General features: G+C 38.0%; 2 protein-coding genes across 4 annotated transcripts in view; one reads left to right on the forward strand and one right to left on the reverse strand.

The window, feature by feature from the left end:
• LOC128743439 (histone acetyltransferase KAT6A) overlaps positions 1-22,793 on the reverse strand; it is a 151,238-nt gene that overhangs the window by 117,479 nt on the left and 10,966 nt on the right. The window lies entirely within an intron of this gene.
• LOC128743440 (uncharacterized) lies at positions 10,259-11,311 on the forward strand. Its single transcript, XM_053840017.1, has 6 exons — positions 10,259-10,448; positions 10,507-10,576; positions 10,692-10,842; positions 10,974-11,022; positions 11,076-11,142; positions 11,199-11,311. The coding sequence occupies exons 1-5, from the start codon at positions 10,270-10,272 to the stop codon at positions 11,089-11,091; spliced, it is 465 nt and encodes a 154-aa protein (XP_053695992.1). The 5' UTR covers positions 10,259-10,269; the 3' UTR covers positions 11,092-11,142; positions 11,199-11,311.

The following is a 22,793-nucleotide window of genomic DNA, read 5'->3' on the forward strand; positions in this document are numbered from 1 at the left end:
AATAAACTGCTTAAGGTTAGGCTATGTCCGATTTTTTTGTAAAACCCCCCCTAAGAAACTTTTCTGGCTACGCCCCTGGTTTACAGTGTAATGTTTAGTATGCAGAAAACCCGAATCAATTCGCCCTTCACGTTATCGAGAATAAAATATTTTAAATGAAGCAAGCAAAATGATAACAACTTTCCTTTGCCACCTGGACAGCACAAGAAGGCCGGATCATGGATTTAATTATGGTAATGGCTAATGCCGGATTTTTTGGTGTGCTTTCAGCGTATAAAGTCATAAACAGCATGGCAGGAGTATTTATTTTCACTTTTTGGGTGCGCAGAATTAGGAGCAAACATGCGCAGAATTAGGAACATGGGCAAGAAAGTGCGCAGAATTAGGCACCGTGGATAAGTTTACAAAACGAAAATATACTCAATTGTTGGTCGACTTATAATTCCCATATTTTTTACCAGATATTATAGACCGTAGCATTACACGTTGCTGTTATCCACGTTGTTAATTTAAATCTAGTATACTTAGAATAGCGGAAGAATCATAAAAATGTCTTAACTGCGCAGAATATGGTACGTTCACGGTATAACTTTTTATAAAGATGAGAATTATAATACTTATAACTTATTTGCCCTTCATTCGCCAGCAATGAAACTTTCAGAAAAAGTAGTGTATATTGTTACCTTTAACATGTCAAAAAATAAAATTGTTAAAAAATGCACTTTTTTAGATATTTAACTTTTTAGTTTTATTTCCCTTCTTTTTTTTCAACAAAAAAAATTTACTTATTACTTATTTACTTATATACTTATTTTTAAAAAATGGACTTTTTTTAGATATTTATAACTTTTTACTTTTATTTTCTCTTTTTTTCAACAAACAAAATTTTTTTTACAGTGCACATATTTTTTTAGAAAGGCAATTTTATTATCTACAACTTTGCTGAAGACACTATTTCGATCAAATAAACCATTTTTCCAATATAAAATATTTAATGGATTAGCACCATTTTTGGTTAGGCCCTTTTGAAAAAGCAGTTTAAATCTTAAAAAATAACTGGTATGATAAAATGACATATTTCCTTAAACATAACAGCTATGCAAAGTTTCAGCTAAATCAAAAATGACAAATTAAAATCGATTTGCGAAACTCCGTGGAATCACTCTATGTTATTAACTGGGCAAGAAAATATAATAAACTCTTCAATCGTTATGCGGCTCTTAAAAGGACCGATTGTTTGATTATCATAACTCGAGCTTGCAATAAACTCACACTAACGCACTCAGTGTAATTTTCTTTTCGGTAAATTGGAGTATCGATAACCACAAACTATTGTAGGCACGGCTTGTTGCAACGAGGCAACCGGAAAGGCTTATGAGATCTAAAATATCGACGAAGTCGCACGATGAAATACCAGTGAAATTTTGGATTTATCCGCACGCAGGCAGGCAGATTGTATGGTGACTAGAAGACCAGTCTGCAGCTGGCTATCCATATTGACGGAGAAATGAACAAACTTTTCTTCGGAGTTACTAGAGGCGTTTTGCTAAACATTCAAGCTGTTGTATTGCCCAAAATAAGTGAGAAGAATGCCGATGTTTCTAACAGTATTGATACCAAATACCGTTCTACTAAGGATGAAAACATACTTATAAAGCAAAGCCTGGGTGCAAATTCCGTTATCGAAATTTGACCTTCTGTTTTTATACGACAGACTTCGCAACCAGCTGTTAGAATACAGGACAGTGCGGGGTCAGCACTACGATCCTATTGACTTTAACAGCCTTTCCCAGCCGAGATTCGAACATACGACTTGGTATTAATCGCTATCACTTGTTCGCAGGCAATGTTTCAATGTGACGATTATTGAAATTAAAATATCTGCGGCACCGCTCGTGTTGCCGTTGGTGGCACAGCAGAATAAGGAATTATCAAAGCAAAATAGCAATCAACGAGAAAGGGTAGGATTCCGTTTAGTTCTCTTATAACTTGGTTATAGTAGAATTAAATGGAACTTTCCATCGACTTTCTCGTTGATTCCTGAATTGTACCAAGATTCGTTCGAAAATAATTGGAAATTATTTCAACCAATCACGAAGCGACAATTTCTAGTTAGCCGAGTTAAAGTTATTTTCAATTTTTCAATGACGTGCATTGAAAATCAATAGTTTTCTATATTTTCCAATGCGATTTTCCGATCGATTGGTGTAAATATTTTGGAAATCTATTGAAAATTGACTGAATTATAACCCGAAGTGTGAAAACGCGTTACCACTTTTGAAGATGTCGTTTCCAACAACCAATCACGAAGCGAGGATTTCTAGGTGGACAATGCTCCATTATATCCAATTTTTCAATAGTGCACACTTAAAAATTTTCTTTGTTAGCGTGGATGCGTAGATTTTACGATCGATTGGTGCAAAAATATTGAAAATGGATCGGAAAATTTTTAGCCGTTTATGTCCCCTTATTTTAATATTCAAATGATGATAGTAATTTGAATAGTTTTTGTACAAATAATATATTAACGTTCATGTTCAACAAACTGTTTATTCCCATAAACTGCCCATTTTTTGAATATGTATAATAAATGAGAAATGAATCACGAAACCCCATCGATCCTCTTTTGATAACAATTTCTACTAAATTGACAGATTATTTGATTGATAAAAGTATGCAGTTAGGATTACATACGTTTAAATGTTTTTACCGATAAAAATGCGTTTTCTCAACAATGATGGCGTTGGTCTTTACGTCAACTATGCATCCATGGGCAGTATTATTGCTCATTTAAACTAAATGAGTTTCAACTATCAGAATCTGTTACAAATTTAAATTTCTTTGTTGTTGCTTCTTTATCAGTTTGTTACCAATTTGTAACAGTATTTGTAAAATTTCTAAATTTAAACTGAATAATTTTTCTTAGTCAAGCTTTTAACCGTTATCAAAAATTTTCACTTTTCACATTAATATTCCACAAGGAAAAAACAATTTTTTTAAGCGTGTAGGGCGCTATATCTCTGCATATTAGCGTTGTTAAGAGGAAATGCTTATCAACATGCTTATCATTATGCCTGATTTTTTTTCAGGTATAATAAATTCAAGTTGGTCAAATTTGTATTTCGAACCACCGTAAATCTCGCATGTCCATAGTACTTTTGATAAAAATTAACAAATTATGATTACTTATATAGTACCATTACCATTAAATTAGGTTTATAAAAAAGGTGTATTTTTGATCCTATGTGATTACTGGCTTTACCAGAAAATTTTCGATATCCAGGTTTTTTTCCTATAAAAGAAAAAACCACTGTGAACATTTTTTTATTTTATTTTTATTTTTATGCCTCGCTGGTTGCATTTTTTCTGACAGCGGTTGTTTTTGAAAGACATTTTGAATTCACTTGGGCACACTTGGCAATGACGCGTGTACAAACCGGAACTTATATACGCTTCAATGAACGAAGTATCTCGCGCATACGAGTCGTGAAATCGGTTACCTAGGAACACCACGCGCGTAATTTCCATTATATTATTATCGAATACCAAAAACTTCATAGCTTTGTACTGTACAGCTTCTTGATAAAATAGTCGAGATTTTTAAGTATGTTTTATGATCGAAGAATGCTCAAAGGTATTCCGCGCAGATATGATTTTCGATGTAATTGCGAAACGTGTCTATAGTTTCAGGACGGCTTTCGCGCATAGCAACAAATTTCTATCGGTTTCTAATTATAACTAATCGCACGCACGATTTCGAACATAATCTTCAATATCGGGAAACTGATTTCTCTTAATTTTTTCCTAAATCGATACTTCGGATTTCCATTACCTTTTTCACGATGACCACATAACGAAACACGTTCAAAATCGTACGCGAGCTCAAATAACAGTGATCGCACCACCTACCTCGGTAAATCCAGATCAATTCCTTTCTACTAACAACAACTCCTTCCTGTGACACTTGTGGATGATGCAGAGGATTCCTCGGTCTCAATTAGCAATAAGTGCCTAACTAATATTCCTTTCCTACATTAATTGACCTGCATGGACGAGGTCAGCTTTGCTATTGATCACCATTCATAAAGAACTGGATCAACAGAAAATCCACACTGAGAATGATACGCTGCTCCCAAGTAGTGATGGGCTCAACAGTAGTTTATCGTTATCGCGATATCGTTTTGTATCTAATATCGGTATCGCTCGATATCGGATTTTAAATTATCGATATCGTACCGATAACCGATATTTTAATGAAAAAAAATTTTCAACAAGTTTTTTAACTGTAAGTAGAAATTTGCCCATTTTTAGCAAAATATGGAATCATCTTCATATTCCGGAAACATTATAAAAGTTTACATAACATAGAATTCGCAGCTTCAAACACTGATGGCAGATTGAGCAGCCGTTGTTATAAGAGCGTAATAAAATCGATAAAGTAACTTTGCCTCCGGAATATCTGGAGGAATTGAGTGACCGCAACGACAGTTTCATGGACCCAAATTTAATGTTACAACCTTTCCGGAACGTGTTGGTAGGAATTTAATCATCTGCGATGACATGCATTTAGCATTCAAACTGCATACTATGTGTCTAGTGCAAAGATGGTCTCCAACCCAAATGTTTCGATATCTATCATAAAACATAACATGTAATACTCTTAGTCGTTTATTTAATCTTTATCAACACTGAAAATCCCAAAAAAAATCTCAAGTTTGATTTAACGGTAAAAAAGTATGAAGTATTTATGTGCATAATAATGAAGGTATGCAAAAACGGTATACCCTTAACGCCCAGCGTTGCGTTTTCGCAACGTAGCGTTGCGGGACACAGGGTCAAAATTAAATACACATGTCAGCCGCTTTTACTTAGTTGCCCTAAAAGCGAATTTTCCTGAAAGTTTCAACTTTCTAACTCTGCTGGGAAAAGTGTGGGGCTTAATGGTTTAAATAGAAAGCGTTGCCAAATCAACAATTGCATTGTTTCTCGGTTACTTCTCTAAGATGCAAATTTAAGCAAAAGGAATGAGAGTTCATTTTCTTTCGCCTACAAAGTATAACTCTCATTCACAGCTTACGAAATTTATTATCGATGTCCGATATATTTCTGACACTGCGTATCGGATATCGTATCGATAAAATATGTGCGATAATATCGTCATTATCGGATTTAACGATATTGTCCCAACCCTGCTCCCAAGCATCATTGTGATGGTTCTTTGTGCAATTAACTGAACCTGATCAATCGCGAACAACTCACGGGCGGTGAAACTATGCTATGCTATGCTATGGAGGATTAAGGATTAAACATGAAAAGAAAGTTTAATGATAACCAATAAAACGACACAGCATTGCATTGTTAAATCCATAAAAATACTCTGGAAAAGATGCGAAAAACTCGAAGAGTGGAGTACGTCAAATCGACGTTTTCGAAAAAAAAAATTTGATGCCAAATAACTTAAGCTATTTGAATGCATATACCTATTTCTACCAAAACCCGTCAAAATGACTGGTGTATAAGAAAAGGATGATGAACGGCTGGATAATGCGTAACTTATGTCCCACAATGGTCCTTAGCCTCTTATACAGCGACTTCTAGCCCTACCAACCAATTTTAGACCCCATCTGCAGCTATACATAATTGGGACACTTGCATTTCATTTTGCTGTAAGGATCCAAATTATGTACATCTACAGCTAGGGTCCAAAATAGATTGATTACCCCACCAGTCGGAACGTGCAGAGATGCCACAAATACAAATATTTGTACATGCATAAATTTGGGACCCATCAATTATTTTAATTGCTGTGATTGCTGGCTCTACTAATGTTCCCGAATTTTATCCCTTAAATGCGCACAATGAAAAAATTCATTTATATAGAAAACTTACTTATCTAAAGGCGGTAAACATAATTTACTCTGGGGATGTTTTTCACTATGTTGTTTTAAAGCAACATTGCGCATTTAAAGGTTAAAGTACTCCATAAAGTATTTATGTTATTTAAAAGATTAGACCGAAAAAATAAAATACTCCGGAGAAAACGGAAGGGTCCCAAAATTATGCATGCACAAATATCTGTATTTATGGCAGCTCTGGGAATGTGAGCACCTTAGCGGAGATCGGGTACCCAATATACCGACAGGGAAGCAGACATTGTGTTGTCTCGGCACTATTAAATGGAAGTTCCACTACGAGACTCGATAGCGTAGCCCTAGCAAAGCATCTAAAATATTACGAAAAATAAAAAAAATTGACTAATGCGACGTAATTGGGACAATGGAATGGACGGTTTGTACTAGTACTTGCAACTGTTGATCGCTGAATTTCGTGAGAGGCGACAGGATGCTGTAAGACAAATTAGACCCACGATAGTTCGACATCGTGGCACTGCAGATCTGTCGCAAGGCGAGAAGATCTGGACGATCTGTGGCGGTAAAGCTAAATTTTACCAGAGCGGCGGAGCGACCAACGAGCTGGGAACGGGCTTCGTAGTGATGGCCAAAATGCAGGATCGCGTAATGATCTGGAAAGGATGTGAATGTTGAGGATAAAGGCTGTTTAAAAAAAGAACGTTGTTATTGTATCTTGCAGCAATTTTACGAGTCCTACGCAAATCCGTTTTTTAATAATAATTATCCTGTACTTACTAAACACACTGAAACTATGCTTGTCAAGCAAGGAGGGATGCAGTGGGGAGGCAATAACGAAAAAGTGATGGTTTGAATTGCTAAACTGCAAACATGTGTGGTAAATGCAGAAAATAACCACGCTAATAATTTTCGCGTGGGACTCTAAATAGGTGATACATTTAGAGGTGATGCATGATATATAGGATAGAAACATTACCGTTAAGTGAGCTAGGGAAACAAAAAGAATTAACACACATTCTTGAAATTGCGAAACTAAACGGATATAAAGAAACGACAATCCAGAACATTATTTCCAAAAAAAGACGAGGCGCATACAAAAAATCACTCTCAACATTTACACCAATAACACCAGAACTTAAGAGAGTGGCAGTAGAATACGACGGAAACATTACACGCTCTCCCCGTCGAAAAATGAGGAAATTTGGAATTGATCTAGTCTACATGAGCCGAAACAACCAGCTCAAAAATAAGTTAGGATCAACAAAAGACCCGATTTAAGAACAAAGAAAATCCGGGATTTATAAAATCAGTTGCCACATTGCGAGAAGGTTTACATCGGCCAGACTAGAAGGAATCTGGAAACACGAACTAAAGAACACTTGGCAGAGGTAACAAAAGCATCAAGGGATGCCGAGAAATGTCTGACACATCATTTTAGATCAAAAGTGGCTGAACATGTCTTCAACAACTATCCGCTTACCATTGACAACACAAAAGTAATTAACAACTGCTCGGCGTGGAAGATGGATGTAACGGTTTAGAGATTTACAAGAGATGCTCCTCCACTTTACTATCCACGTTGTATCCGGTTACCTACACTAATTTTGTATACCCACTCATAGATTACGTACCCAAAAGCTACTACAAAAACTGTAAAATTGCTTTGACTAATTTAGTTCGAAAACAGACACTGAGGAAGCCTGCAAGTCGTAGGCGAAATACGTATCTGTCGTGAATAAAATATACATAGTAGAATTAAATTGGATAAGTATCCTTCTTTTTATTTGATTTTAAATTTCGTAGTTAATCTTTCCTCCACAAGTTTCTCGCCGAATGAGTTCAACCTCCTGAATAAAGGCCAGGGTGGCCACTCAATTTCAAATTTCCGGTTTTTTCCCGACTTTTTCCCGGTTTATGTATGATTTTCCCAACCGAAAATTTTTTCAACTGGTCGGATTGTTTTAAAATTTTCTGAGCGTTTGAGAAACCGTTTTGAGTTCTTGATAAAGTTAATTGTTTTATTTAAATAAATTTATTTATTGTCAAGATATATGGGCTTTGCCCGTCATCTAATATAGGATACAAATATAAAAATAATAAATACAAAACAATATAAAATGCAGAGGTTTTAGTGTAATGTGATTGACCTCTCAGAAATAGCCTTAAAGTTTTTCCTTAATAGTATCAGTCGACATATTTAAATTTAGTACATTTCTAAAATTGTTCATTAGCTGCATAAAGCGATAGGCTGGTTCATTGCGCGCGTAGTTAGCTCGACGGTGTTCTAGAGTGAATGGCCTTGGTCTCCTCAGAACTACTGTACTCTGGTTAGCAGTTATCCTGGATTTCAAATAATCGCTGTCGTATCGTCCTCTCTGCAAATTGAGAAAAAAGCTAACATCCACAATCTGGTATCTATTTTCCAGAGTATCCATATCCAGCAGACAGCACAAATCTTTATATTCCGGAAGATTTCCTCTCCATCCCAAATCTCTCACGGCAAATTTAACGAATTTTTTCTGTACCGCTTCCAATTTGTTCATGTATGTTGCATACATTGGCCTCCACACCACACTTGCGAATTCTAATTTTGATCGTACCAGGCTCACATATATAGATTTGATCGTATACGGGTCATCCAGTTCTGTTGCGAATCGTCTTACTACAGCAAATAGTGCAAGACACTCGGAAACCAGCGTATTCACGTGATCGTTGAAAGTCAACCCTGCATCTAGATTGACTCCTAAGTCCTTAATCCTGCTCACTCGTTCGATTGTTTTTCCATCCAAGCTGTAGTCGAATATTAACGGATTTGAGCAGCGTGTAAACGTTATGGTAGCACATTTTTCGTTATTGATTTGCAACTTGCATGCTGAACAGAAACGCCCAAAAGTTTGCACATCTCTTTGAAGCTTTAAGCAATCTTCCTGCTTTTTCACTGGATAAAAGAGCTTCACATCATCAGCGTAAATTAATACGAGGGCATTGTCAATTGCGGTAGGTAGTTCATTCATCAGTAGGATGAACAGAAGTGGTCCCAAATGACTGCCTTGCGGAACTCCTGATGTTACATTGTAAAGTTCTGAGTTTGCACCATCTACAGTAACGTATTGCTTTCTTCCGGTCAAATATCCATGAATCCATGTTATCAAGGAGCCACCAATACCGGCACGTGCCGCGGCACGCAACACCTCTAGAATTCCAACAACGTCGAAGGCTTTCGTCATATCTGTGTACACACAATCAACTTGATACCCCATTTTCATCCATTCTATGACACGCGTTGTGAACTCACACAAGTTTGTTACCACTGACCGGCGCTTGAAGAATCCATGCTGTGCTGATGATATCCAATTTTCAACTGCTGAATATAACTTGTTATAAACTAGCGCTTCAAACAGCTTCGGGATTGCGGATAATATAGCTACTCCTCTATAATTTTCTGCTTTTATTTTGGACCCCTTTTTATGAATTGGTTTTAGCCGTGAGATTTTCCACGAGTTAGGAAAGTATCCAATCCCTAGAGAAGCATTGAAAATTCTGGTCAACGGATTAGCCAACGAATCACAGCAGGTCTTTAATAGCTTGTTTGGAATTTCATCCGGCCCAGGTGCTTTGGTTCAAGTGCATACAAGCCACGCGCGATTTCCTCTTCGGAGAACGTTATAGATTCCATCGTCGGATTTTCCTGGTTGGGACAACTCTCATTACTACTCTCTTCCGGGTATATTGACCTGAAAAAGTTGGCAAAAATTTGTGCTGCGCTTTGTGGGCTCGATGAAGTTGTCCCTGCATGGCTGATCCGAGTCGGTTTGCTCCTGCTCTTTCTTTTACCGTTGACAACTTTCCAAAAGCTCTTCGGATCACTTTTTATATTATTTTGAACCTTTGATACGTACGCAGTATATAATCGGCGGTGTTCTTGTTTAAAAATCGCGTGTAGTCGCTTATATTCGTTTTGGTCGCAATCAAGATGGTCTCTTTTAAATCGGTTATACGCTTTCTTTTTTGCTTTTTGCAGACGTATCAGAGCTGTATCAAACCATTCTGGATACTTACTTTTTGTCCCGCACCGTGATAATGTTATAGGAGCATGTCGACTACAAATTTCAAAGAACCGATAGTAAAACTTTAATACCATATTATCTATACGACTCTCTCCTGGGGAATCAAACGATTTTGAGATATGAGACAGGCCAATTGATTTTAAAAATTCGGTCATTAAATTTTTCTCGCGTACTTCCATGCTATCCGCGTCCAAAATTTGATCCCAAGCGATTTCACTAATTTCAAAATTTACGGCTAACTCATCAATTTGATCGAATCGTACTTTTTTGGACATCTCTATTTCATCGATCACCGGATTGTTGTTGATATCCATTGATAACAACATGGCAGAATGATGACGTTCGTTTTTAATAATTGGATCAACCGCCGTCAATTGACAGCTGTCTGTTTCACTGACGAAAACCAGATCCAAATATCTGTTGTTTTGATTCGGAAGATCACAAACTTGATATATGCCGGCTGTCAAGAGTGCGTGAATAATCGTGGACTCAGATTCCGAACTATGTTCAGGTAAGAGAAATACATTTCTATTACATTGATTCCACTGCTTCCAAATTAAATTTGGCAGATTAAAATCTCCAACCACGACAAGTGAATCATCTTTCGTAACGGATTTGCTGGTTTCGATTACAAAGGAGGTAAGTCCATTATATCTTTGTACTGGCTCCGCTGGTGCTATATACGCACAGCAGAGATACAGAAACGTCCCGTCGGCACATTTCATTCTTACGCATATCGCTTCATTGTTTTCAGCTACTGCATATTCTTCTGCTCGAAAACGAGAGTGAACGGCAATCAGCACTCCGCCGCCCGACAGCTTCGAACTATTCGTTTGGTTTCTATCGCAGCGAAACACATCAAAACAGGACGGGAACAGCATACTGCTGGGAATATTTTCATCGAGGTAAGTTTCATTAAACGAAAAGACGTCATAGTCGAATTCAAGTGACGATTTAAAAATCTCTTGCATTCTTTGTCGTCCTCTAATACTATTCATATTTTGATAATAAATATGAATTTTGTCTTTTCTTACAGGCATCTGCTGGGTACGTGATAACACTTCATTTCTGCTATTGGGAGTGATGTAAGTTTGAAATACTATTGAACTATTATTTTGATCAGCTGTTCTCATTTCAGGCGGGAGACAATTTAAAGGCGAACGGGAAGATCTGTGTTCGAGATTGTGTTCGGTTTGCGGATTACAGTGAGTATTCGATTGATTCATACTTTTCATAATGTTTATGTTGATTATGCTTATAGATTCGGATTGATCATTGTCTTGGTTGCATGCTGGCAAGCGGTGTGAGAAATCTATCTCGATCGGACTCCTCTGCAGTGTCCGTTCGAAATGGTTGCGTATCAGCATTATTTATAAACTCACGGAAATAAATGCCTTTTTGCCAGCTCGAGGGCTGTAACGCTTTTTCTTTGAAACGCATATCTATTCCCACCTTGAAAGACACAAATGTCATTCGGTTTAAGTCAGCATCCTGACGAACTAATTTTTTCACTTCGATTCGATCTTCAGTCATGAGATTCTGCTGTACTAGTTTAGAAATTTCTTCCACAGTGGCGTGTGGCGAAAATCTAGACAGAAACAACCAGAATTTCTGCTCTCGTGGTACGACTGGTATGATAGGGAGCGAGATTCCTGGTTCAGGCTCTTTGTCTCCGCAAAGTACACGCGATGGATTTGTTTCGTCTTGGTAAGAATCGATCACAATACGAGGGCGTTTAGGTGGTCTACCATCCGGCACAGTAACCGGCTGAGAGGATAACAGTGTCATGGGAATTTTTTGCGTAATACGGTTAATCATAGTAGCGTTTTTCTAATATCACTTTTCAACTCCTCAAACATTTTGCTCTGCTCAGACAATACCATTTGGAGGCTATCATTAGCATTGCTAAGAGCATCGCGGAAGCTTACATTCCCCATAAGTTTTCTGCAAGCTACACACATCCAGAAAACCGCGGAACTGGATTTTATCTCTGCCCACAGCGCAGGGCTGTGCTTAGAGCAGCTGATATGGAATGTTGACTCCCAAAACCCTTGACAGGTAACCCAATCGGCTTCCGCTGAGATGGTGTTTGCGCAAGCGTTACAAAGATGCTCCATAGTGATTTTAGATTTAACACCAGTTATAAACAAAAACTTGATTTTCTATCGACGACGGGTCAGCGAATTATTACTTAGCGATATAAAAGAAAGCACAAATAACACAAATTATCACAAAATATCAAAAAAAAGTACGCGACGATATTGAAAGCGTTTCGCACTTTGTTTACAAACAAAAGTTACTATCTAACAAAAGTTACTACTATAAATTAAGCTTAGATCGTTTAGAAATGGGGCAATCCATTTTGGCGATAGCGGTGCTTTTCCCATTTTTTTCAGTGGGATATGCAAGTTTTTGACTGCGTTATGTTGCTTGTAAACAGTTCTGCTTGGTTTATTTTTTTATTAAATTTTTTAACAAAATATGTTAGAAAATTCTCACGACTGCCCCCAAGGTGCAAACCAAACGTCGGAGTGAAAACCTTGATCGTCAACTGCGGGTAAAGATCATTCGGAAAGTTGGGGCTAATCCCAATATCTCAGATTGATTTGGAGAAAAAACTGAAGATGACTGCTACACTGTGCGGCGAATTTGGAAGGCTACAGGTGGTACCGAGCAAATAGCCAGAATTCGGGCATGTAAGTTGTACTGGATGCTTACGAAAGTCGATTACAACCAATTGTCAGGGGTCAAGTTCTTCAAAGCTCCTACTCGCGGGATGGTTCCTAGCGGATGCAAGTTTGTTTCAGCGGATAAGTTGTATGATTTGGCTAGGGAGCAGTTCTTGTGGCAAGAAAACCTGAATTTTTGTAACGTGTAATATCATGTGTCACATACGAAATTTGTTTTGAAATTGATATGTTGATGTTTTTGAAAAAGAAAAATTCAGCTAAATTGCGAAAAAAATATTCCGCGAATGCTCCCTTTCTTATTTTTGACATTATTTTTTTTCTATGAGTGATTTAAATGATTTATTTCAATTTTGTAATATATCTGAATTGAAAAAATATCTGGGTTGAGCGTTAGATACGAAAATGAAAAAGAGAAGTTAGACTATTCGCTTTCTGGCACTGCTCTGGATAAATATTTTTGCTTGAAAATCAAACTTTGAGTTCAATTTCATGAAAAAATAGTCATTGGCTTGATCACCTTGTTTTTTCTATGTTGCCCGTTAGAAGGTTAAATACTGGCGTGTCCAGGTTCCATCCCACACTGGGGTGGGACACGTACCATTAGGCCGTATAAATAAAAGAGTTAAAGCAAACTCTTCCATAAGATTTACACGGGAAAAGCAAAGCAAACTGTTTTATTCATGCGGCCTATTAACTTCAATTTAAGTCCAAATGGTTTATAACAAATCGTCAAATGTTTATTACGTGGGACAGGATAGAACTAGATTGTTCCCTCAATAGGAGTAATTAGGAGTCTATAGCACAATTTTATATCACTGTCAGTTTGCCTCTCGCATTATCCAATATTTGAATATATTTTCCCCTTGTTATTGCCCGTTTTTTAACAAAATGCGTATTAGAAACTCATGCTTTAAGGATTATATTTTATCTTAAGATTGTAAAAAGAATGTTCAAACCACAACATTCATCACTTTTAATGTCTAAAATAATTCTTGAATCAAAATTGCAAGAACTAGATGTTTGAAATCTTGAGCATTAATTAATTTGGAAAAGAGTTCTATTTACGGGGATTATATTTATATTATATTAGTACCCCAGCGCCGAACACTTCTGACTTTCATAGTTCAAATGGTGCACCTTAGTATCTAATATGATAAAATCAACAAAAAAGACAAAAAATAGCATATATGTGATTTTATATGTCAGAATAATCCATGAACACAGAGGTTTTTTTGTTTTTATCTACCACAGATCGAATAACAATTCGATCGGCTAACTTGAAACTTTTGTTTTCACTTCCTGATCAGTTTATTTCCGATTTGTAACACAATGTGTTATAAATATCAAAATGTGTTATAAATTTGATGTTATCTTGTTATGCCCTCCTGATCGGGATAAGCTTACATTTGAGGAGATGACGACTTTCTTAGCGTAATGTGTTTTGAATACTTAAAACACTAGCGGAATTCGAACCTTCTAACAAGGCAAACACAAGTCTTTCTGGTTATTCTTTTTATTCCGACAGCTAGTTCTTAGCTGTTCGAAAATGAACTATTTGTCACAACACATTTCTACTCTCTCGAAACTGTTCATTCCAGTACTAGCTCTAGCTGACGAGGGGTGGTAATAAGCTGTTATTACAATTCTTCCCCCTTTTAGTAAAGAACTACATGAATATGTTACCTTTTCGAAACTAATATATAATGAATTCTAATCCTATCATGATTAAACAATTTTTTAACAATTTCGAGCATTATTTACATACTGATAATAATAAAATTAATAGCAAACGTAATCTTCGTACATTCTAGGCTTTTTCCTGCGATTCGAGCGCCTCAGCGATACTAATTCAGCATTGGCTGTTGGATGACGTTGTGCCTCTGTTTCTCGATTAACATCCTCAGGCTCTGCTGCTTCAAAACCAACTGGCGATTCAATATCACCAAAAAGGAATGAATCCGAACCCGTAGAATTCTTCATCCTCTTCCTCATAATATTCTCTCCTGCGCTTACCCAAACGTAGGGGGTAATCGAAAATAATGTTCTTAAAACGTTGCTCCTGTTGGCTTGTTAGCTTTAATTGTTGCCTATGCGCTGATACAAGCCGACCTCCGAGTGAGACTTTTAATTTCATCCATCGCATTGTCAATCGGCTTTTCCGATACCGATGTATGGTTGAGCGTAGCGCAAGGTATAAAAGTGTATCGTCATTCTGGCAAAAACGTATCAAGCATTTGCGATCGAAAAGTGGTAAAATAGTACGTGAATTATTTTTGTTCTTTAAAATAATCATTTCCTGGTTATCTTCACGTTTACCATTGACATGCACCGATACAAAAACTACTCCCAATACTTCCAAACGCGCCCCATCAACCACAACCAAATTAATGTTGTATGGCAAAAGAGGTACATGATTTAAATTCTTAAAATACGTATGTTCATCAATGACGTTAACTGCCGATCCGCTATCCACTTCCATAGCCACTCAATCCTTCAATAAATGAGTCTATCATGCAAGGTTTGCTAATTCTTTTGATTGTAGAAACTTTCATGCACTTTTCTTCTTCTGTTTCAGATTCACTCGTTCGCATATCCTCCCTAAGCCGTTTGAAATAGTCAGGACGACTTTTCGATATTTTCACCGGAGAATTAGTTACAAACTTAACCTGCAACCTCTTCTTCTGCTTCATTTCGAAACAGTACTTTTTAGTATGTCCATCTTTCTTGCAATAAATGAAAAAATAGTTCCGTTTCCCAGAGAAAGATCGGTGGTCTCTTGGACGCATCGTTGTAACCCACCCTGGACAAGATAGAATTCTACGAGTGGTTACGGTTCGTATGGATACCAAACAATATCGCCGAGCTGTATCAAAACTATGCTTTTGTACCGTCAAACAATTAGTGGACTGTAATATTTTGGACTGCAAATACATAAAAACGTATCTTATACGAATGAATTTAACAATACTTATGAGCTTTATTTCTCTGTTTCGATTAGTAGATGTATTTGTGAGATATTAATCAGAGTTGCCAGTAAACTGTCAATTTCTCTCAATAACTGTCTTCCTACTGTTCCGATGGAATCAACGGAGGGAGTATGATGCCGTGTTCTAAATAAATTGAACGACACCCCGTCATAATCTTCATACATATATGTACTAAAGCAAAATATTCAGATCAGTTAGAGTAAATTCTTATACCTGTTCGCACGCGTTTTAATGATTCACCCGCGAATTTTCCAAAGACCAATTCTTTCAATCTTTTCGGTTAACAAAAGATATACCGTGAAAGCACCAGTCGCCGCGCACTTAGTACGTTGGCTGGTAGATAAATGCATGCATAAAAATATTTCTTTTACATATTATTATGTACATTTTCGGTTAGTGTTTTTATTACGCTTTCAGACAAAAATATTAAAAACGTCGTTTTGTTGCCACTAACCAGCCAAACACGACTTCGAGTGCATCATGTACATGTACCAATCCCCGCGCACATAATTTTGCTCCGTTTCCATTAAATTGTACCAACGGTTCAATCGCCGCGGACCGCCGCTGGTGGGGGGGGGGGGGGGGGCAGGTGGCGGGTGTTGTGGGTTCGAATCCGGTTATAATCTCAGATTACAGCTTGGTTCGACTCATGCACCTTCCAGCATTGGACAAAAGGTAGGAGTCAAAATGACTACTTGTCAAGCATAGCTACCAATTTTTTTTTCCATGTGTGGACTCATTACTGCGACCAGTATAGTTGATCTATTGTAATATCGCCCGGGTGTTTGCTGTATGACCTGCACTGCATTTCTTTTTGCTATAATCGCTATTGAGTGAGCGATATGCTTATTTTAAATTGTATGCGTGCTTGCGTGTATTGGGGTTTACCCTTCCTTCAAAGCTTGATCTACTTTACCCACTTATTCCTCGCTGCCAGCACTAACCCATATTATAGCCGTCCCTGGCGAGGACTCATTCGTACCTCTGACCAGTACACTTAACTATAGGAGGGACATTTGCACTGTCAAGAGGCTTCAGAGGGTAAATATAGAATTCAGCACGAAGGAAGGGCTACCAATACCCCCCCCCCTTCTTTTCCGCTCTTCCCCTCCTTCACAAAAAAACATGTTTTTCAATAGTTCTTTTCTATTATTTATCTTTTAAAGCAAAATAATATAAAATATATGAAAAATACTTCTATATACATCCAAATGCAAAACAATCCCTCACTTTAGAAAAACTGTTGTACAATAGAACATTAGAACATTCTCCATAACCTTTTCCTGGTTCTATAAGTAGATGCTATCTTCCAAAGACCCATACGCGGCGATAGGATAAGGTAATATTTTAGCTGTACCAATGGCCGCACACTCGAAAATAGCAGCAAAAATGCCACAACGATCAAAATGTGCAGCATTTCATATAAAGAAATGTTTAGTTCACTTCTCGTTTCCGTTTTTGTGGAATATTGTTGCTACGCGTCCCAAGGAACTCTTAAATTTAAGAATGCACTTTTTTAGTTTGTCAGCTAACAAATTTGCAAAGATGGCGTCTTGTAGTATCACCAGCTTGAATTTATTTTTTCTTTGCTTCTTCAAGCGTCGCCTGGTTGTCTATTTTGCTTTAACATAAACAGAAAAAGTGTAACAACAGAACTGTATGCATAAAATTATATGTTTTTATCTTAATTTTATGTAATTAATGAAAATAATGCTGGGTGCGCGGCCACAGGAACTGCGCAGCGACTGGTGCTTTCACGGTAACTGGTAAAGCGTTTCTTCTTCTTATAGATTTTCCAAAAGCTTTTGATAGGGTCTCACATGTTAAACTGTTGTAAAAGCTGTCTAGCCAAGCGAAGCAGCTGCCGGAACGCCCATATCCGGTGTCCACAAAGTGCCGCACGATGTCCGTTTTCGACGCAGCGGGATATCGTTCTGCTTCACTGTTTTCGCCATCACGGTTAGAGTTCGACTGATAGAAATGTAGAATTTTTGGCAAATAAGCTAATATAATTACCTTCCATAGGAAATTTATCAAACTCAATTAGCTGTCTTAGTTTTTTTTTATCACCATCCCAAAAAAGTCCATTTTTTAATGCATACGCTACCAACCGTTCTCAAGATATTCATGATTCATCTGTATGGATGACGTATAATTATTAGGGTGCCAATGGAATGTATGAGAAAAAAGTGACCTTCGAATTATCAAGCATATATCATATTTCAAAAAAACGACATAGTCCAAAAAAGTTGATGACAAAATTTGACAATTTGGAGCACGCTAAATGCCAAAACTGAAACGTGCCAAATAAACCGATGCTGTAGTTTGAGAAAAAATCGGATAGTTTCAGTGACCTTTTCAACAAAGTTCCTAGTTCCCTATGGTTTATATGGTCGGTGTTAAGTCAGACCGAACCAAGTGACAAAAATCTGATTTCGAGAAAAACGAAGTCAAAGTTTGCTGCTGCTGGGTAGTTCAAAGCTATCAATCGTTCGAAATTATATCATATCTCTGGCTGTTTGCTACATTTATGTATAATCTGATTCGAGTAAAATGTAGCTTAGGAAATTCTTAATCGTTTGCTGTCATTGACTTATTTTTTTAAATTTTGCGACTTGGTCCGATCTGATTTAACACCGACCATATGCTCTACGTCATATTTCAAAAATATAAAATAAAACAAAATAAAAAAAATAACAGCTAAGCATCGGAAAATCGATTTTTGACGAATTTTTTTTCGAGATAACACCAGATTTCGACGGAATGAAACTCCTGCCTCAGACTTGACAAAAGGCATGCAATTGGGATGGTTTCTAAATTTTGGCTCTCGGACTTCGGCCACGGAGTGTAACGTTAAAATTGAACGGTAAAAACACGAGCGGCAATTGACGAACGCCGTGTATAATTTCGCAAACGCACACTTAGCGAAAATACCGCACACCTCCGTTTAACTGCCGTTTAACGGCGGGCCTTAACACCCTACACGAATGGAAAAATGGACCGTAGCACTCCAGAATCCTTCCAGCAAAAAAATCCCTGTACCAAAAAGCGCATTGTACGTTTAAAAATCCTATTTCACTTGAACAGAGTTCTTCTTTGAAGGGTTTACTTAAACCTCGCTGTTACGAGTAGAGAAAATTACCGATGGGCACACCTTATATTTTATGGCTTGTCAGTCTACAATAAAAAAGTAGCATACAATCTCATTTAAAATATAGAATAGAATACCTGAATAGCCAATAAGAAAAGATGTCTTGAAATGGTGACAATTAAACGGAAATAATTTGTACAGCATTAATTGAAAGCTGAGTTAAAATACAGAATATTCGGTGGCAGATATAAATTATTTAGAGTTCGATCTGGGAAATCAATTGGAATTTGTAAGTAGATTAAGTGCAAAATAATTTTTCTTTCAATAATTACATACTAATTAAAATAAAAACAGAACCTAGTAGTGGAGAAAATTAACGGATATCTGTTCTGCACGAGGCCCTACGAAAAAACTTATAGAGTAGGGCGGGGCATAAGTGCGATGTTTGAAGTTGTCATAAATTTTCGTGAAATATAAAGAAGGACAACAGCATAATATATTTTATAGTGATGCAGTAACTCAATGTCTTCACATTCAACTATAAATCATCTGCGGTAATAGTGTTTTTCAAAATAAATTTTTCATTCTTCTGATCACGTGCCGTTTCGCACTTTTACCCCACTAGCGGGGCAAAAGTACGTATACCGCGGGGCAAAAGTTCGAAACTAAAATCTATGAAATTAGTCCAGCAGTAGCTAGCAAAACCATATTATCTTCAATCTGCGTCATGTTTCGGTAAGGAATATTCTCAACTTGCACCTTTTCTATTTTGCGCTGGTGTATTGCAGCCTCCGTTAGATCGAAACTTTTCCAAACGTTTGTCTGTTGTTTCATCAGCGGAAACACATTGTTTTTCTTCGGCCAACATCTGTAAATCTGTAAATCTGTAAATCACACAGTCTTCTGCAGATATTTCATTTCTAGTATCTGTGTTATAGTGCCTAAAGCTGTATATAATTAGCTATACATTTTTGCCTCGTCCATGAATCGCACTTTTGCCCCGTCCGTGCATCGAACTTTTACCCCGTTAGGCGCTTGATGGAGTTAGATTAAATTGCGGAAAAGCGAAATATATTTTGTAAATTATTTTCACCGTATTTTCAAAACAGATATGTGAGTGATGTAAAAGGCTGCTGCAAATTTTCAACAAGTAATATTTTCCTGTTGGTATCGTATTTGCCGTATACCGAAAAATTACATCAAAACCGCCCTAAAATAACATTTGCACATAACTCAGCAACTATGCTTCCTAAGCAACCAAAGTTTACGTTAGATTCAAGCTGTCAAAGTAGTTACCCATCCATGCCAATGTAGAAAATTTACTCGGAATCTGCACCGATAAATCATTGAATCGCACTTTTACCCGCATCGCACTTTTACCCCTCCTTACTCTAATTGTGAGTAGACTTAAGAAAAATCGACATTGATATAAAATATTAATAAAACCTTTTGCAGTTTGAGCTGCTTATTATTGCTGCTACAAAAAAAGTGTAGTCGTTAGTCCGGAAAAACTCAAAAATTATAAACTGAGTAAAGGACTTAACCTCAAAGGAATGGAATCTGTCGCCAATTTTACATCTACACCCTGTGAGATATGTCGCGCAACGTCCGAATTTGTGGAAGGGATGATATGTTGCGATGGTTGTGATGTCTGGTTCCACGGTCGTTGCGTTGGAATCGCCTCCGTTGATGAATACAACCGACTTAAATGGTTCTGCCCTGCAGAAGATTGCCAGTTGCAAGGTGAGGAATATCGCAAAAAACTGGAAGCTGCTACGAAGAAGAGCACCAAAAAGAAGGCGCTTGCAACGGATGATGCATCTGATAAATCGAGTGTTAAATCCGATCGTCAGTCCGGCTCAACTCTAGAACGAAAATTGAAAGCACTAGAACGAGAGCAAAGAGCAACGGAAGAAGAAATAGAGATGGACCGAATTCTAAACGAGAAACGGATGGAAATGGACCGCGTACTGCAGGAGAAAAGAGCTAAAATGGAGAAGGAATTGCGCGAAAAGGAATTACAGCAAGAAAAAGAAAAGTATGATGATGCTATCCGGCGCGAAAGGGCTCATGTAGACCGTTTGAGAAGAATGCGTGATTCGTTCGAGGGAGAGCTGGTGAATATACGAGAGAAAATGCAAGTCCTGAACGCGAGCCAAAAAGCGGTTAGCACACCTCAATCCAGTAAAGGTGGAGTTTGTACTTCGGAAAAGAATGAGATTCACGGTCCGAAACAAACAGACGATACAAATGAAGACTGCGAAGCCGAAAACGACGTTGCAGGTTGTTTGAATAATGTAAATCCTACCCACCGTTCAGATTGGTCATCAGAAAGTGGGGATGAACCAGTTCACGATACCACAAATAAAATTAAGGGGAAAAGAGACGGGATGGGGTACCCCCAACCGCAACCGTCAAGAACCCAGTTGGCTGCAAGGCAAGGAATCACCAAAAAGCTACCTGTATTTACCGGGCGACCAGAAGAATGGCCTCTGTTTTATGGTGCCTATCAGTCTTCGACCGCTGCGTGCGGATTCACAGACGTAGAAAACCTGGTCAGGTTGCAAGAAAGTTTAAAAGGAGCAGCATTAGAGAACGTAAGAGGTCAATTGTTGCTGCCGAAACCTGTGCCGAGAGTAATAAGTAAATTGCGTCAACTGTATGGAAGACCCGAGCACCTACTTCACACTTATTTAAGCCAGGTTAGAAAATTGAAATCACACGACCCGAACGTACTATCCACATACATACCTTTTGGTAACATCGTTAAACAACTATGTGAGCATATCGAAGCTGCAGACTTAACGCAGCGCTTAAATAATCCCATTCTTATTCAAGAATTGGTAGAAAAGCTATCGTCAGTCGATAAACGCGCCTGGGTTCGATACAAACAGCGAAAAACTATTGTTACTTTACGAACGTTTACAGATTTTATATCTAAAATTGGGTTCGAAGCGTGTGAGGCCGATGTCTGTGCCTGTAACAGTAAGCTACGCCAAACGGGATCACTATCTTACTGTACTGGCACAAAACTTCTTGGTAGTCGCAATAACGTTTTCAACAGGCGATAACTCAAACCAAAGTACGATTACCCACTGGTAACCCTCGCTATGCCCGCAAAACGATAGGCGGTCCCTTTGACTACCCTTCAGAACCCCTCCGCTTAAGCGCCAGTACCGACCAATTTCGATACGATTTCGAAGGGGCGTGTTTTGTACCGGCCCGGCTAGTCCTCTCAGGGCAGGTCAGGTAAGGATGCCAAATCAAAATCGCAACAACTTCTTAAACAACTACTAGAAAAGGACGATATTGGAACGAAAGGGGTTTTCACTGGTTTTCCAAGCGCTTTTTTAGGTGTAATAGCGGTGCTAGAGTTCACACGATTTATTCTCTGCCGTGGAGTACAATTGTCCCTACCTAATCGGAATCTCTTATAGGACTAAAACACTCTGACCTGTTTTCCGTTTGCAGTTTGCGTTTGGGTGTTGTCTCCTTCAGCAACACGGCCGTACGTGCCGTCGTTGAGCCACCGCCTAGCCGTCACCAGGGGGCTGTCCAGTGCGAAACACCGGAATAGAGAACGTGGGAGGACTCCTGTCTACTCCCGAAAAGAACGGATGGGTATGTCAGGCAGTTGACAGTGCGTCGGGTATTCGGAAGGACTCCTGTCGACTTCCGACTTTCCTATTTTGACAGCTTCTGCTGATTAATATTACGGTTTGTTGCGCGTGGTCTTTACAATTATTTGCCTTCGCTCTCGGTTTTTCACTATTAACTATTAACTGCTTGGTATTTATCACTTTATAATTTTATAATTTTGTAGCACTTTTATATTTTAAAGGTTTCCACGTGACTAATACTGACTCAAAGTTTTAGCTATACATGCCTCAACTGACTTAGCGAAAGGTTCACCAGTAATAGCCCGATGTTCTACTATCGTTCCTCCTTTGAACCTCAACATCGGCTCACGCGGCACGAAGTGGCACCTTACGTGTCGTGCTGTGATTGGTTGAATGATACGGCTCTTTCTGGCTTGTTCGGCTATCATTATCGATGTTCTCTGAGTATCTGGAGAATAGTCGGGACAC

Source organism: Sabethes cyaneus, chromosome 3, assembly GCF_943734655.1.
Source record: "Sabethes cyaneus chromosome 3, idSabCyanKW18_F2, whole genome shotgun sequence".
Lineage (NCBI taxonomy): Eukaryota > Metazoa > Arthropoda > Insecta > Diptera > Culicidae > Sabethes > Sabethes cyaneus.

What these genes read in the sequence shown, in the direction of transcription:
- LOC128743440 (XM_053840017.1), top strand. Translation starts at nt 10,270, where the DNA reads ATGATGACGTTCGTTTTTAATAATTGGATCAACCGCCGTCAATTGACA. An exon ending in AGATTCCGAACTATGTTCAG is followed by an intron (nt 10,449 to 10,506) that starts GTAAGAGAAATA and finishes TAAATTTGGCAG; the next exon opens with ATTAAAATCTCCAACCACGA. An exon ending in TGGTTTCGATTACAAAGGAG is followed by an intron (nt 10,577 to 10,691) that starts GTAAGTCCATTA and finishes CATTGTTTTCAG; the next exon opens with CTACTGCATATTCTTCTGCT.